The 14613-nt window shown below is 43.9% G+C and overlaps 1 protein-coding gene across 1 annotated transcript in view; it reads right to left on the bottom strand.

Annotated features, from left to right (window-relative positions):
• Nucleotides 1–2479: 2479 nt before the first annotated feature.
• Nucleotides 2480–14613, bottom strand: part of ST7L (suppression of tumorigenicity 7 like) — a 121702-nt gene continuing 109568 nt past the window's right edge. Inside the window, exon 15 of the mRNA XM_044283499.1 lies at nt 2480–2863. Coding sequence (XP_044139434.1) covers nt 2768–2863 — 96 coding nt within the window. The 3' untranslated portion in view covers nt 2480–2767. The remainder of the gene's footprint in view (nt 2864–14613) is intronic.

Genomic DNA, 14613 nt, shown 5'->3' with positions numbered 1-14613 from the left:
TGCTGAACTGCGATATTTGGTTCTGCTGGGGTGGTATTTTGTGCAGCACTGTGGTATTTAGCTCTGCTGGGGTGGTATTTTGTGCTGCACTGTGGTATTTGGTTCTGCTGGGGTGGTATATTGTGCAGCACTGTGGTATTTGGTTCTGCTGGAGTGGTATTTTGTGCTGCACTGTGGTATTTAGCTCTGCTGGGGTGGTATATTGTGCAGCACTGTGGTATTTGGTTCTGCTGGGGTGGTATATTGTGCAGCACTGTGGTATTTGGTTCTGCTGGGGGTGGTATTTTGTGCAGCACTGTGGTATTTGGTTCTGCTGGGGTGGTATTTTGTGCAGCACTGTGGTATTTGGTTCTGCTGGAGTGGTATTTTGTGCAGCACTGTGGTATTTGGTTCTGCTGAGGTGGTATTTTGTGCTGCACTGTGGTATTTGGTTCTGCTTGGGTGGTATATTGTGCAGCACTGTGGTATTTGGTTCTGCTGGGGGTGGTATTTTGTGCAGCACTGTGGTATTTGGTTCTGCTGGGGTGGTATTTTGTGCAGCACTGTGGTATTTGGTTCTGCTGGAGTGGTATTTTGTGCTGCACTGTGGTATTTGGTTCTGCTGAGGTGGTATTTTGTGCTGCACTGTGGTATTTGGTTCTGCTTGGGTGGTATATTGTGCAGCACTGTGGTATTTGGTTCTGCTGGGGGTGGTATTTTGTGCAGCACTGTGGTATTTGGTTCTGCTTGGGTGGTATATTGTGCAGCACTGTGGTATTTGGTTCTGCTGGAGTGGTATTTTGTGCAGCACTGTGGTATTTGGTTCTGCTGGAGTGGTATTTTGTGCTGCACTGTGGTATTTAGCTCTGCTGGGGTGGTATATTGTGCAGCACTGTGGTATTTGGTTCTGCTTGGGTGGTATATTGTGCAGCACTGTGGTATTTGGTTCTGCTGGGGGTGGTATTTTGTGCAGCACTGTGGTATTTGGTTCTGCTGGGGTGGTATTTTGTGCAGCACTGTGGTATTTGGTTCTGCTGGAGTGGTATTTTGTGCAGCACTGTGGTATTTGGTTCTGCTGGAGTGGTATTTTGTGCTGCACTGTGGTATTTAGCTCTGCTGGGGTGGTATATTGTGCAGCACTGTGGTATTTGGTTCTGCTGGAGTGGTATTTTGTGCAGCACTGTGGCATTTGGTTCTGCTGGGGTGGTATTTTGTGCAGCACTGTGGTATTTAGCTCTGCTGGGGTGGTATTTTGTGCAGCACTGTGGTATTTAGCTCTGCTGGGGTGGTATTTTGTGCAGCACTGTGGTATTTAGCTCTGCTGGGGTGGTATTTTGTGCTGCACTGTGGTATTTAGCTCTGCTGGGGTGGTATTTTGTGCAGCACTGTGGTATTTAGCTCTGCTGGGGTGGTATATTGTGCAGCACTGTGGTATTTGGTTCTGCTGGAGTGGTATTTTGTGCAGCACTGTGGTATTTGGTTCTGCTGAGGTGGTATTTTGTGCTGCACTGTGGCATTTGGTTCTGCTGGGGTGGTATTTTGTGCAGCACTGTGGTATTTGGTTCTGCTGAGGTGGTATTTTGTGCTGCACTGTGGTATTTGGTTCTGCTTGGGTGGTATATTGTGCAGCACTGTGGTATTTGGTTCTGCTGGGGGTGGTATTTTGTGCAGCACTGTGGGATTTGGTTCTGCTGGGGGTGGTATTTGTGCAGCACTGTGGTATTTGGTTCTGCTGGGGGTGGTATTTTGTGCAGCACTGTGGTATTTGGTTCTGCTGGGGTGGTATTTTGTGCAGCACTGTGGTATTTGGTTCTGCTTGGGGTGGTATATTTGTGCAGCACTGTGGTATTTGGTTCTGCTGGGGTGGTATTTTGTGCAGCACTGTGGTATTTGGTTCTGCTGGGTGGTATTTTGTGCAGCACTGTGGTATTTGGTTCTGCTGGAGTGGTATTTTGTGCAGCACTGTGGTATTAGTCTGCTGAGGGTATTTGCTGCACTGTGGTATTTGGTTCTGCTGGAGTGGTATTTTGTGCTGCACTAGTGGTATTTAGCTCTGCTGAGGTGGTATTTTGTGCTGCACTACAGTATTGTTGGCCCCGCGTGCTTCTGTTGTCCTTGCCTATTTGTTAGCCCAGCCTTCTGTCAATTTGGACTCGCCTACAACATGGGGGCCAACTTTTAATATTTTTTTCGAGGGCCACTTTAAGTTCCCAGTCCACCTCTGGTTTCTGTGCTTTGCTCACCCAAACAGTACCATTATTGTGCCTATACAGCAACTTCGAGCCATGGAACATGATGGTGACGGACACTTTCATACACAAAAACCTATGGATTTCTACCGTTGAAATATTCCTGCTGGACATCCATTTTATTCTACACATTTTAGATGATGAAATTAGCAGGAGAACCTTGATCACTCTGACTGAAGCGATCAGTGATGAGTTGGAGGACACTTCAAACAACCAACACAAAGTGAGAAATAACTCATTACCAAGGCATGACGGCTTCACTTTTTTATTATCAGCTTTTCGTATATAAATTGATATTTGCCAATCATTCTGGCTCTATTGGATGCCTTTGAGTGACAACTGCAGTACATAGGATGATATACAATAAGATCAATTAAAAGTGCTACAAAAAGTCAAGATATGGCCCCAGCCTAAAGGGACCAGTCAGCAGATGTCAAATCCTGGAGTCTGGAAGAGAGGGCCGCCGGACATGGCTGAAATACATTCTGACGGTAAGGTCCCAAATGTACGTTGTGGTCTTCTGTTCTTTCGAGATATGCTTACATGCGGGTCAGCTGGTGCCAAAGACTGGATGGCATGATGTTCTCAATCTTTTCCAGCATAAAAGTGAAGGGTGTGAGCAGTGTCACGAAAAACTGAAAGAATAAAAGAGAATATGAGTACAGTGTCTGTTCCAACACCGCAGCAGAGCCGGCTTCATTCCAGCCTGCAGACGGAGACGTGGAGATAGCCAGCAGGGCTATTCCCTCTACATTCAACACATGCGGCAAATTGGAGTCGGGTGTTATCTAATTCCTGCTTCACAGACAGATCTGTCATTTCTCTTCTAAAGGGAATGCAAAGGAAATTCTTCTACACAGGAATCTGTCATGGGAAACATTAACCCTTTAATACTTCACCTTCTCCATAATGTATACCAATTGACTTTTTTTTTTTTTTCCTTTTTCCATGTTTTTACTGGTGTCCTACAGGAAAAAAATAACTGTTCCACAGAATTCTCATGGAACAAATTTTATTTTTAAGAAATATTTTTTCTCTCGCTAAAAAAAATATACACACCAGTATTAGTGATGGTTCAATTCAATACAACGCAGACAAGTATCAGTAATGATAAGGAATGAAAACGCAACTGAAAGCTGCAGGGGTGCCAGGACTTGGACGCAAACGCTGATCTGATATTGATCAAGATCAGAAAACCGGACAACCCCATTCCTTTACATAAAACTGTGAAACGTCTTCAGGTTTTGGAGTACTTTATGAAATGAAACCAAATAAAAAAAATAAAAAAATAAAAAAAATCCCATGTCGTTGGTTAAGGAGGACTTGTCACCTCTCCTGACATGCCAACTACTTGCATTGCCCATGAAATGATGATTCTGGAGCATCTTCTCATAAAACTGTTTATTGTAGAATTCCTCTATTCCTGTTAGAAGCACTGATTGGATAGTGTCAGACTGTGCAGGGACACACTCCCAACTGGTAACACCCTGCTGGACCTTAAGAACAGATGCCTCAGAATTATTTCATGGGGAATTCAAGTAGTTACTAGAGGTGAAAGAACCTCTCCACGTCCATGCAAATTGTGCCTTTTTTTTTTAGTTGAAAAGGTATTGCAGTATATATTTAAAAGTACATTTTGCTGAAACAGCTGTCCCACCCACCCTGCCGGACCTGTGGAGGGAAACATACTTACCTGGTCCTCACTTCAGCCCACTGCACGCCAATCCCCGCTTGTAAACATCGAGCAATGTCTGCAGCAATGATGTGTCCCCCGAGTGGCAGGTGACCCACTGAGGCAACCAACATTTTTTAAAGGGCTTCTATCATTGTAGTGAAACTGGTTGACCTGCACCATGTGCTAGAAGTCTTGGTCCCATCCCCATCTATGGCTTTATTGCCGAGAAAACCAAACTTTAATATGTGCAAATGAGCCTCTAGGAGTAACAGGGGTGTTGCCGTTACTCCTACAGGCTCCGTTCTCCCTGCACCTTGAATGACAGGGCCAGGCAGTATAAATGGCATCACACCTGGCCCTGACTTCTCTTAGTCTTGCGCAGTACAGAAGAGAGGCTTGACGGCAGTTCTCTCCTGTACAGTGCCTGTGCCAGGTGGTAAATGACTCCGAGAGGCTACCAGATGGGGACAGGACCAAGACTGCTAGCTTCTGCTGACCTGCGAACATGTCACAGGTCGGCCTGTTTCACTACAATGATTCTGCTGGAGAATCCCTTTAACCATGACCCATATGCATTCACAATCAGTACAGTTTTGCCTTGTGTGCGCTTTTAATTTTTTCGCAATTTTTTTTTTTATCTGGTCAGCAGAACCGATCATCATTTTGTAAGTATCATTCAGAAAATCAGCCATTGATATAACTGCCTATTCTTGTTCTCAAAACGGACAAGAATAGGACAGGTTATTTTTTGGACGGACCACGGAACGGAGCAGCGTGTGCTGTCCGCATCTTTTGCAGCCCCCATTGAAGTGAATGGGTCCGCATGCAAAGCCGCAAAAACTGCGGCCCAGATGCGGACCGAAACAACGGTCGTGTGCATGAGGCCTAACAAACATGAAAATCAGACAGATGACAAATGTCTACTTGTATTGCAGATTTATTTTGAACACCAACCTTACAGGCAAATATTGGTAGATTTTTATTTTATTTTAAGAAAAAGACTACTCGTATACCAAATGAACAGCCAGTGTCTGATTGGTGGCCAGATCATCTGTTGTTAATTGGCCATTTCTGCAAACCAATTAAGCTGGGTTTCTACGCTCAGGTTTCGAGATGCAGTTTTTGGAGCCAAAACCAGGAACATGTCCTGAAGAGAAGACACGTATAAAAGAGACTGAGTGTTCTCCTCTCTTTGAACCCACTCCTGGCAAAATCCCTGAATGTGGAAACCCAGCCTTAATGCCAGAAAATCTGCAGAAATGGTTAATGCTGGCTGTTCGCTGATGCTTATAAAATGTGTTTAGCGAACTTAAAACACAAACCATAGATCTGCTAAAATGAATAGCTGTCATAGGCAACGGACTAGACTAAACAAATAAATGAGCCGTTGGGGTATAGGTACCTAGTGATTATGTAAAGCAAATTTTGGAATGATGGTCACCTTTAATAATTAACTTTTAATAATATTTATATTAAAATAGTTGCCCTAAAATAAGGTGCATAGAAATAGAAGAGCGGGGTAGAAATCCACCCTACTCGTGGTGAATATACAGTATCTCTAGGAAGGGGGGGAGGGGGATGCTGGGTCTCAGCCCCTATTATTACCCTAATGAAAAGGGCCCTATTCCCACACTCCGCAGCCTCCTAAAAAAAAAACTCAATTGTCCCTAAGCAGTGCTCTGACTGCCCAGCTTCGTCCTGACAAGGGGCAAGTGAGGGGGGAGGAATTCCCTAGAGGCAATTGAAGTACACCACCTACAGGTACGCTACCAGGTCCCTGGAAGCGACTGCAATTGGTACACTAGACCTGTAGAGATCAGTGTCCTGAGAGAATAGTATGTGTGGGTGTCACAGGTTGATCACCCCACACATATACAATATTGTGCTGAGATGCTCAGTATCCATGAAATGGCCCGACGCGTTTCTCTGTTATGTTACAGTTCGTGTGGCAACTCCCATAGTGTGGCAGTTTAACATAAGCCACATGATTGCGGCTTATGTTATACTGCCACACTATGGGAGTTGTATGAAGGAGACATGATACATATCAGCTGTTAATAACCATTGCTGTGTACAGTTTAGTTGTAATCTGGTGAACTGTCCCAACCAGGGGACAGGCCGCCGCTACTGCTGCTGACATCCATTCCTTTGGGCCCCTGACGAACTGTAACATAACAGAGAAACGCGTCGGGCCATTTCATGGATACTGAGCATCTCAGCACAATATTGTATATGTGTGGGGTGATCAACCTGTGACACCCACACATACTATTCTCTCAGGACACTGATCTCTACAGGTCTAGTGTACCAATTGCAGTCGCTTCCAGGGACCTGGTAGCGTACCTGTAGGTGGTGTACTTCAATTGCCTCTAGGGAATTCCTCCCCCCTCACTTGCCCCTTGTCAGGACGAAGCTGGGCAGTCAGAGCACTGCTTAGGGACAATTGAGGTTTTTTTTTAGGAGGCTGCGGAGTGTGGGAATAGGGCCCTTTTCATTAGGGTAATAATAGGGGCTGAGACCCAGCATCCCCCTCCCCCCCTTCCTAGAGATACTGTATATTCACCACGAGTAGGGTGGATTTCTACCCCGCTCTTCTATTTCTCTGCACCTTATTTTAGGGCAACTATTTTAATATAAATATTATTAAAAGTTAATTATTAAAGGTGACCATCATTCCAAAATTTGCTGTCATAGGCAACCCTAAAGTAGGTCCACATGGGATCCCCTACCGATTTTACCATGGACCCGCAGCATAATCCTCATGAATTATATTCAGATTTTGCCACAGATGTAATTAGGGATTTGCAGGGGATTTCATCCACACCATACAACTTGACGTGCTGCACATCAAATCTATACCATGGGTCAATTTACAGTGTGGATGGTTTTTCACAGCTTGGATGAGACTTCTTCAAATCTCATCCATTTTGAACTGTACAATCCTGCAGATCTGCAAATTCACAGAAGCAAATTTAGGCCGAGGATTCAGCACAAATGGTGGCTGTCCGCCAGAGCAAAAAACTTCTGCATGCAACGTCCTTTTGTCCAGCCTAAACCTGCCATTTATGCCGGAAAGGGATCTGGTGGTGATCTGCTGAATCCGGCAATGCCAGATCTTGTGAACTTTGGCAGGATATTCTCTGCCAGAACAGTTTGTTGAAAACGTTCATTGGAGATGTGAATGTGGCCTTAGAGTTTTTGTCACGTGTGAACAAGGTTTTTCCAGTGGTCCTTAGGCTCTGACTGTTGGAACCACTAAACATGAGAAGTAAGCATGCAGATCCCATAGGCCTGTGATGGCACCAGCTGTGGTAAAACTACAACTCCCAAGATGCACATAGAGATGAATAGACCATGCTGGGAGTCGTAGTTTCACCACAGCTGGAGTGCCGAAGGTTAGCCATCACTGCCATAGGCTCTGACTACACTGACTGAGGCTGGTTTGCAGGTATTTGCACAGCACTTATTTGGGCTTGACTAATAGACCTGCTCGTTCGTTCCAAGGGTCAGTGAGCTGAGCCCCGCCAATCAGTAGGTGATGTCTCAACCTAGTGACGTCCACTTACTGTGATGAGATAACCTCTTAATAAGCTAAGAATCAATCTGCTTGCAGGAATGGCTGGTGTCCCCGGTTGGCCTTTTAGACAGTTTAGAGTTTTATAGCAGTTTTCTTTAATGTTCACCTCGAGGACAAAACATTCTAAGCCTGAATGTTCTGTCTGTGCGAGTTTAGCCAACTGGCCATGTAAAGACAGGAAGAGGTCCTCTTGTATGTCCTTCATGGATGCATTACACAGGAATACAATGTTACAGCAGTCCAGTGACCCACAACAGCGCTGTAAAGATAGACTACAATGTCATTAAATAACATTTGCAGGGATCAGTAAGAGAGCAGCACCTTTGTACTCATCACCTTTTACGAAGATGTGGCCCATTACGGGATCACTGACATTACAGGCATGTGCTGATGTTTAAACAACAGATTATTGCGTTGGAGCCAAGTCTTGGTCCCTTATGATCAGCAAACCTTAACTTTGTGTTTTTTTTTTTGCTTTACGGCGTGGTTTCCAACATTACAATTTCCCTTCCCATGCGAGGAAACGAAATTGCATGCAAAGTACTTTGGCACCTGCTTCCAGCCTTGTTTTGAACATTGTCTGTGCTGGTTATTCATCTCTCCTGGTTTCCAGTGATGACAGCAACCTTATTAAAGGAATCTGTCTTCACATGCTAAGCCTTAAAGGGGGCACAGAGAATCTACTGTTAGTGCTATGCTAACAGTAGTGCCGTCCATGGAGCCATCATGTTCTATACTGAGCATCTGATGAGTCCTTTATGCCACTGATCAATTGTGTATATTGAAATCCAGTTTATAGATGCCAAATTATGCCACAACTGCGTAGAGGGCCCATTTTAGAGAAAATCTGTCCAACGGCAAAATTTTAAATGAATGTCCTATATTTTGATGAAAAACTACTGGAGTAGTTTTTACATCAGCCGCATGGACTGTCGAATGTGCGCCTAATTTATGACAAGGCGCATACAATGTAATAAATTAGGCACATTCTTTGGCCGTAAAGGATAAATCAAACACCAGTGTAAAACGCTGGTCTTTGTAAATGACCCCCTTAGGGCTCATGCACAAAACCGTAATCGGCCCAGAAACATGGTCTGTGTGTCTGCTGGATTTCCCTTGCCGACCTCAGCTCCCCTGAACTGTGTAGTGTTTTATGATACAGTCTGTTCATATCTTATTGTGCATCTCTTCTACTAAACTCACAGGTCACTGTAGGAGATCTGGCAGACACATGGGAGATCCGGCAGACTCACAGACCAGGTTTCCCGGACCGATCACAGTCGTGTGCATGAGGCTTCCATGTTAGACGCGCAGGAACTGAAGTTGACCTGATGATACTGCACCCGATATGGAAGATAACCAGCTAATAACAAGAACTGACCAAGAATTAAAATTATTCCATTCCACTATCAACAGGGACCCTTTAAATATCTGGTCCATTAGGCAAGTGTTTTTATTTTCAAGTAAGGCTGCTTTCACACTAGCGTTCGGCTGTCCGCTCGTGAGCTCCGTTTGAAGGGGCTCACGAGCGGACCCGAACGCCTCCGTCCAGCCCTGAAGCAGTCTGAATGGAGCGGATCCGCTCAGACTGCATCAGTCTGGCGGCGTTCAGCCTCCGCTCCGCTCGCCTCCGCACGGACAGGCGGACAGCTGAACGCTGCTTGCAGCGTTCGGGTGTCCGCCTGGCCGTGCGGAGGCGTGCGGATCCGTCCAGACTTACAATGTAAGTCAATGGGGACGGATCCGTTTGAAGATGACACCATATGGCTCAATCTTCAAGCGGATCCGTCCCCCATTGACTTTACATTGAAAGTCTGGATGGATCCGTCCGAGGCTATTTTCACACTTAGCTTTTTTTTGCCATTTTAATGCAGACGGATCCGTTCTGAACGGAGCCTCCGTCTGCATTAATATGATCGGATCTGTTCAGAACAGATCCGATCGAACGCTAGTGTGAAAGTAGCCTAAGTGAATGGTTCTATCTAATCTCTGCATTGCCAAGAGTTTCACAGGAACTCCACAGATATGTAGGCTAAGCGGCCACCCCATACAATAAATGATCGTAGAACCTGAAAATGAAAACGTAGAGTAATAATAGTATTTCTAATCACCTAAATTAGTTATAATTGCTTAAAGGGCATCTGTCAGATTTGTACCTAAAAGACTAGCTGACCTATTACATGTGCACTTGGCAGCTGAAGGTATCTGTGTTGGCACTACTGAGAAAAATGAAGTTATAAAGTATGCAAATGAGCCTCTAAGAGCAATAGGCTTAGCTCGCCATGGAATGGCAATGCCCCCATTGCTCCTAGAGGCTCATTTGCATATTTTAAAATTGAAATACAGGCACAAATGAACATTGGACCAACACAGATGCTCACAGAAGCCCTTTGAAACCCACCTTGCAGGCACAGATACGATTGGCATTATGGCGCCCTATATCCATAACACCACGCAACAAAAAAACTTTTCGTCTGCTACTGGGAAAGAAAACATTTGTCCTATACTAAATCGAGTGTGCGGATTACAAATCCGAAGTCAGAATTGTTGTAACACATCACAAAACTTTGCTATGCATAAGTATGCCTAAATGAATTAAGCGCTTGGAAAGCATTGAATAATTTTGAACAGAACAAGTTTTACTCCAACAATTATCTGATCTACATCAAAGTTTGTGTAGTAAACAGTATGAAAATGTAATGGAATAACAAAATTTCAAAAAGTCTCATTTTTCAGTTTAAAAGTCTTACTTGAGCAAGGCCCAGTACTGTTAAAAGTGCTTCAGGCATCTGCTTTTGCGTTTGTGAACGGTCATATTTCCCCATTGCAAAAACCAGCAGTAGTCCCCCATCATGTTGGGATTCCAGCGGCCTTGATACCTGTTCTCCATTGTAGAAATATCTTTATGGAACCACTCTCCATGTTTGTCATTTACGTGTCCCAAATTGGGTGGGAAAAAGTCAAGATGGGAATGTAAGAAATTGTCTTTCAATGACATCCTGCAGCCAAGTTGGTCATATGCGGTAAGCATGTTGTCTACTAATTCAGCATAGTTTGCAGCTCGTCTGTTCCCAAGGAAGTTCTGCACTACTAGCACAAATGCATCCCAAGCTGCAAGACGCATTCGCTTTGTCAGATTCTTGCACTGATCATAAGTATTTGCCACATATGTAGCAGAAATTGTCTGGATCGTTAACACATTTGCATTTCTCCATCTTAAGTTTCAAAACTGATAGCACTATAACAGATCACTTTATCAAAATCTGTCCAGCTTGCCTTATATACTTACTGCTGACATCAGCCTGAGTGCGCCCGGACAGGTCTGGACATGTCCATTGGAATATCTCCAATATAATTCATTAATATTATAACTGAATAGGCTTTGCATGTATAACTTAAAATCTAGACGTGTCAGGCAAATTCCGAGTTCCTATTTGGAATCAGCGTGTAATTACGTTTTTCTCTGTAATCAGTCGTATATCCATTATCAGTTGTAATCCACTTTATTTGCCAGTTGATCCATCAGGTTTCCCATGTTATGCTATTCTAGAAGTCAAAAAGCAAGCAAACCTGACAGAAAATAGCTATTGCACTTGAGAACACTGCCCTAGACAGTTCTACAATGAAAGAACTCCATGGAATTCCTCAGGTTCCTGGACGTCAATGATAAGCCTAAGGCTACTTTCACATCTCCAGTATGAATTCCGGCAGAGAACAGCCTGACAGAATTCTCCAGATCCAGTTCTACTGAATGTGGATGAAATATTTGCCGGCCCCATTAAGTATAAAGGGGTCTGGGGGAGACCTGTACACCTTCCAGCAGACAAGCGGAGAACTGGCCATGCTGCGGTTTGTGTCTGGCCGATCCTCCGCTCGTCTGCAGGAGTTTCGGTGTAAAAGTAGCCTAATTCCAGATTATGAGTGGAATTAGGCTACAGCATGTGATGCCTGGTTGGCATCTGGTGCCATATCTTGTCTAATTTGACTACCCCCTCCTGCTGTTGTAGAGCGTTAGACTGCAGTGTGTGTGGCCAGCTTACTGGCAGTGCCACCACTCTCAATTAGAAAGAATGAAGGTAGACAATGTCATCTCCTGCATTGGTGTCTGCGTATATACAAGGTGTTATACCAACAGCTCACAAGCACAGTATCCCACTGTAAGCAATAGCGCTGCATGCCAAGTCATTACACTTGGCGGCTTCTCACTTTCCAAAACTATATTGGAGTGGCAGAGTGAAAGCTTTTTGGAAAAGTCAAGTCACTGTGAAGCCTTTCAAAGGATGTGTAACAAAAGAGAACAGACAAGCAGAGGGGAAAAATACATCAGACACTGCTTTTAATAAGAAAATCCTTCACAGTCAGGGTTTTATTGAAAGAAAATCCTGAATTCCCACAGACCAAAGGGATCAGAGAATCAAAAACCTCAGCCACGGCCTGAGCTGAAGCGCTTTTGGCTCTGAAGTTTCTTGCTAGCATCAAAGTGGATAAAGATTCTTAAATCTCCTTCATCTGCAGAGAGGTGAGAACAATGCCTTTATCTTATGGGAAGGCCATAAAACAGAAAGAAAGGATGCAGTCGGGGGAGGTGGAAAGTGTGTTATCTTATTACCATCTGGACACTGGAGGTAAAGGCACATTTAAGGGAAAACGCTCTACATTGCCATTTCACGTCTGCATCTCTTGGCTTCATTATACTGAGCAACACAGTACATACTTACAAATGAGCAAATATCGCTTCACATAATCGCCACGTATCTCCCCTTACTACATAACCATAGGCGTGCATTTATTAGCCAAATCTAGATTTTACAAGAATTAAGCAGAAATACGGGCATATTACGACTTTCCTTGCACTTTATGGCTTCAAGGCCCTTCTGCCTCATATTTCACCGCACAGTGTGCGTTGTGCCATACATTGCTTTTGTGAACTGGCACAGTGTATTACGGCTATAGCGGCTAAAAGTCACTAAAAATAACTTTCCTTGGATAAACCAGGTTTTTTTTTTTTTTACTTATTTGAAGCTGCTGAAGCTTCAAGTCACAGTTCAAAGTTCAGATCACCCCTTATGCTTACAATGGGTCTGTGCTATCTGGAGCAGTACTACATGGATAGTTCTGCTCCTGCCGAGCCTGGATCGGTCTTCCCCCAATCTGCTGCTCAATTACACTGAAAGGACTCGGGAGCTTCCACTCCGGTCCCCTCTATTATGTGAGCAAGTCCTCTGAAATGTAATTCAGAAGGGGGTATGATGAAGATTACCGATCCCGACTCAGCAGGAGCAGTATTCATGTAATACTCTTTCTAAGGCTACATGCACACGATCGTTGTGTGTTTTGCAGTCTGCAAATTGCAAAACGGCACGGACAGCCATTAATAAACTGCCTATTCTTGTCCGCAAAACTGACAAGAATAGGACAGGTTATAATTTTTTGGAGGACCACGGAACGGAGCAACTCCATGAACTGTCCGCATCTTTTGCTGTCCCACAAGTGAATGGGTCCGCATCCAAGCCGCAAAAACTGCAGCTCGGATGCGGACCAAAACAACGTTCGTGTGCATGAGGCCTAACTCTGTTCCAGGACAAATTCCTTAAAGGGAAACTCTGAAAAACCAAATTTTCCATGAAAGGGTTATACATTGAATAAAGATGTCAAATTCACCACCCTGGGGGTCATGAATAGATGAATATGTGTCCCACCCTCCTGTATGATGTGATTACAACCTCCAGCCTCTCTGCTCTCCACAGGGGTGGGCACAGGCTCCTGTTGGCATTAGAGATGATGATTACAGATTCCTGTGCCGGTGGCATAACAGAGAAGATTACTGGAGCCTCCTGGATACCCTACTAATTTCATAGCCTATATATAGGAGAATAATATAGGGTGGATGTTCTGGCATACGCTAAACCACTCAGACTACTGTGCTTATCTACGCAGAGGGAAACAAGGATGCCATTGTCGTAGGGTTACCTGGAGGGGTAATGTCCCAGATATATAGCACCGACGTAAATGAGATGTGAACAGAACCTAACATTTCTACATGACTGATCAGTATAAAACTATTATGGCGGGTTTACACGGCCCAATATTCGGGCAGATTAAAGGGAGGAACATTCCTGCGAACGCTCGGTCCTGACAATCTGCCTGTCTAAAGGTGCAGCCGATCACGCGCATTCATCAGGTGAAACTTTCATGTGTACATTTCTGGGCAGCAGATTGTGTGGCCTAAACAGAGATCTGCTGCCCAGAAACAGTGCAGCTGTATGAGGGTGAGCGATGGCACTAGCGACCGGTGAAGGAGATCGCTGCAGGTAAATACTGGGCTTCACCCCTATTGAACGAGCGGCCAGTTGTCGGGAGGGAACTCTTCCTTCCTGATAATCAGCTGCTCTTCACCCCGTGTAAACCTGCCATTAGTCACATTATTGAAGTCCAATAAAGTGAATGAATTAAGCGACCAACGAGGAACATTGCCCGTCACTTTCCATTAATCATATTATTGTTGCCCAATGGAAGTTGAATTTTTCATATTTAAATATTGTCCCTGATACTCCCCGTGTAAACCTGTCATCATAGTTTTACTGTGATCTATCAGGCTTATGATATCTGGATGTAAAAATGCTAGGCTCTGTTCACATCTCATTTTGTAGTACGTCCGTGGTATACAACATGGAACCCTACCACTTATGCCACTGTATAGGCATACAATGATACAAGATTGGATGGATAAATAGATATAGATATGAGATAGATCGATAGATAGATAGATAGAAGACAGATATGAGATAGATCAATAGATAGAAGACAGATATGAGATAGATGGATAGATAGATAGATAGATAGATAGATAGATAGATAGATAGATAGATATAGATATGAGATAGATAGAAGATAGATATGAGATAGGTAGAAGACAGATATGAGATAGATAGATAGAAGACAGATATGAGATAGATAGAAGACAGATATGAGATAGATAGAAGAAAGATATGAGATAGATAGAAAGAAGATAGATATAGATATGAGATAGATAGAAAGAAGATAGATATAGATATGAGATAGATAGAAAGAAGATAGATATAGATATGAGATAGATAGATAGATAGATAGATAGATAGATAGATAGAAGATAG

Source organism: Bufo gargarizans, chromosome 3 (genome assembly GCF_014858855.1).
Source record: "Bufo gargarizans isolate SCDJY-AF-19 chromosome 3, ASM1485885v1, whole genome shotgun sequence".
Taxonomy (NCBI): domain Eukaryota; kingdom Metazoa; phylum Chordata; class Amphibia; order Anura; family Bufonidae; genus Bufo; species Bufo gargarizans.
This window is presented reverse-complemented; position numbering and strand designations above follow the sequence as displayed.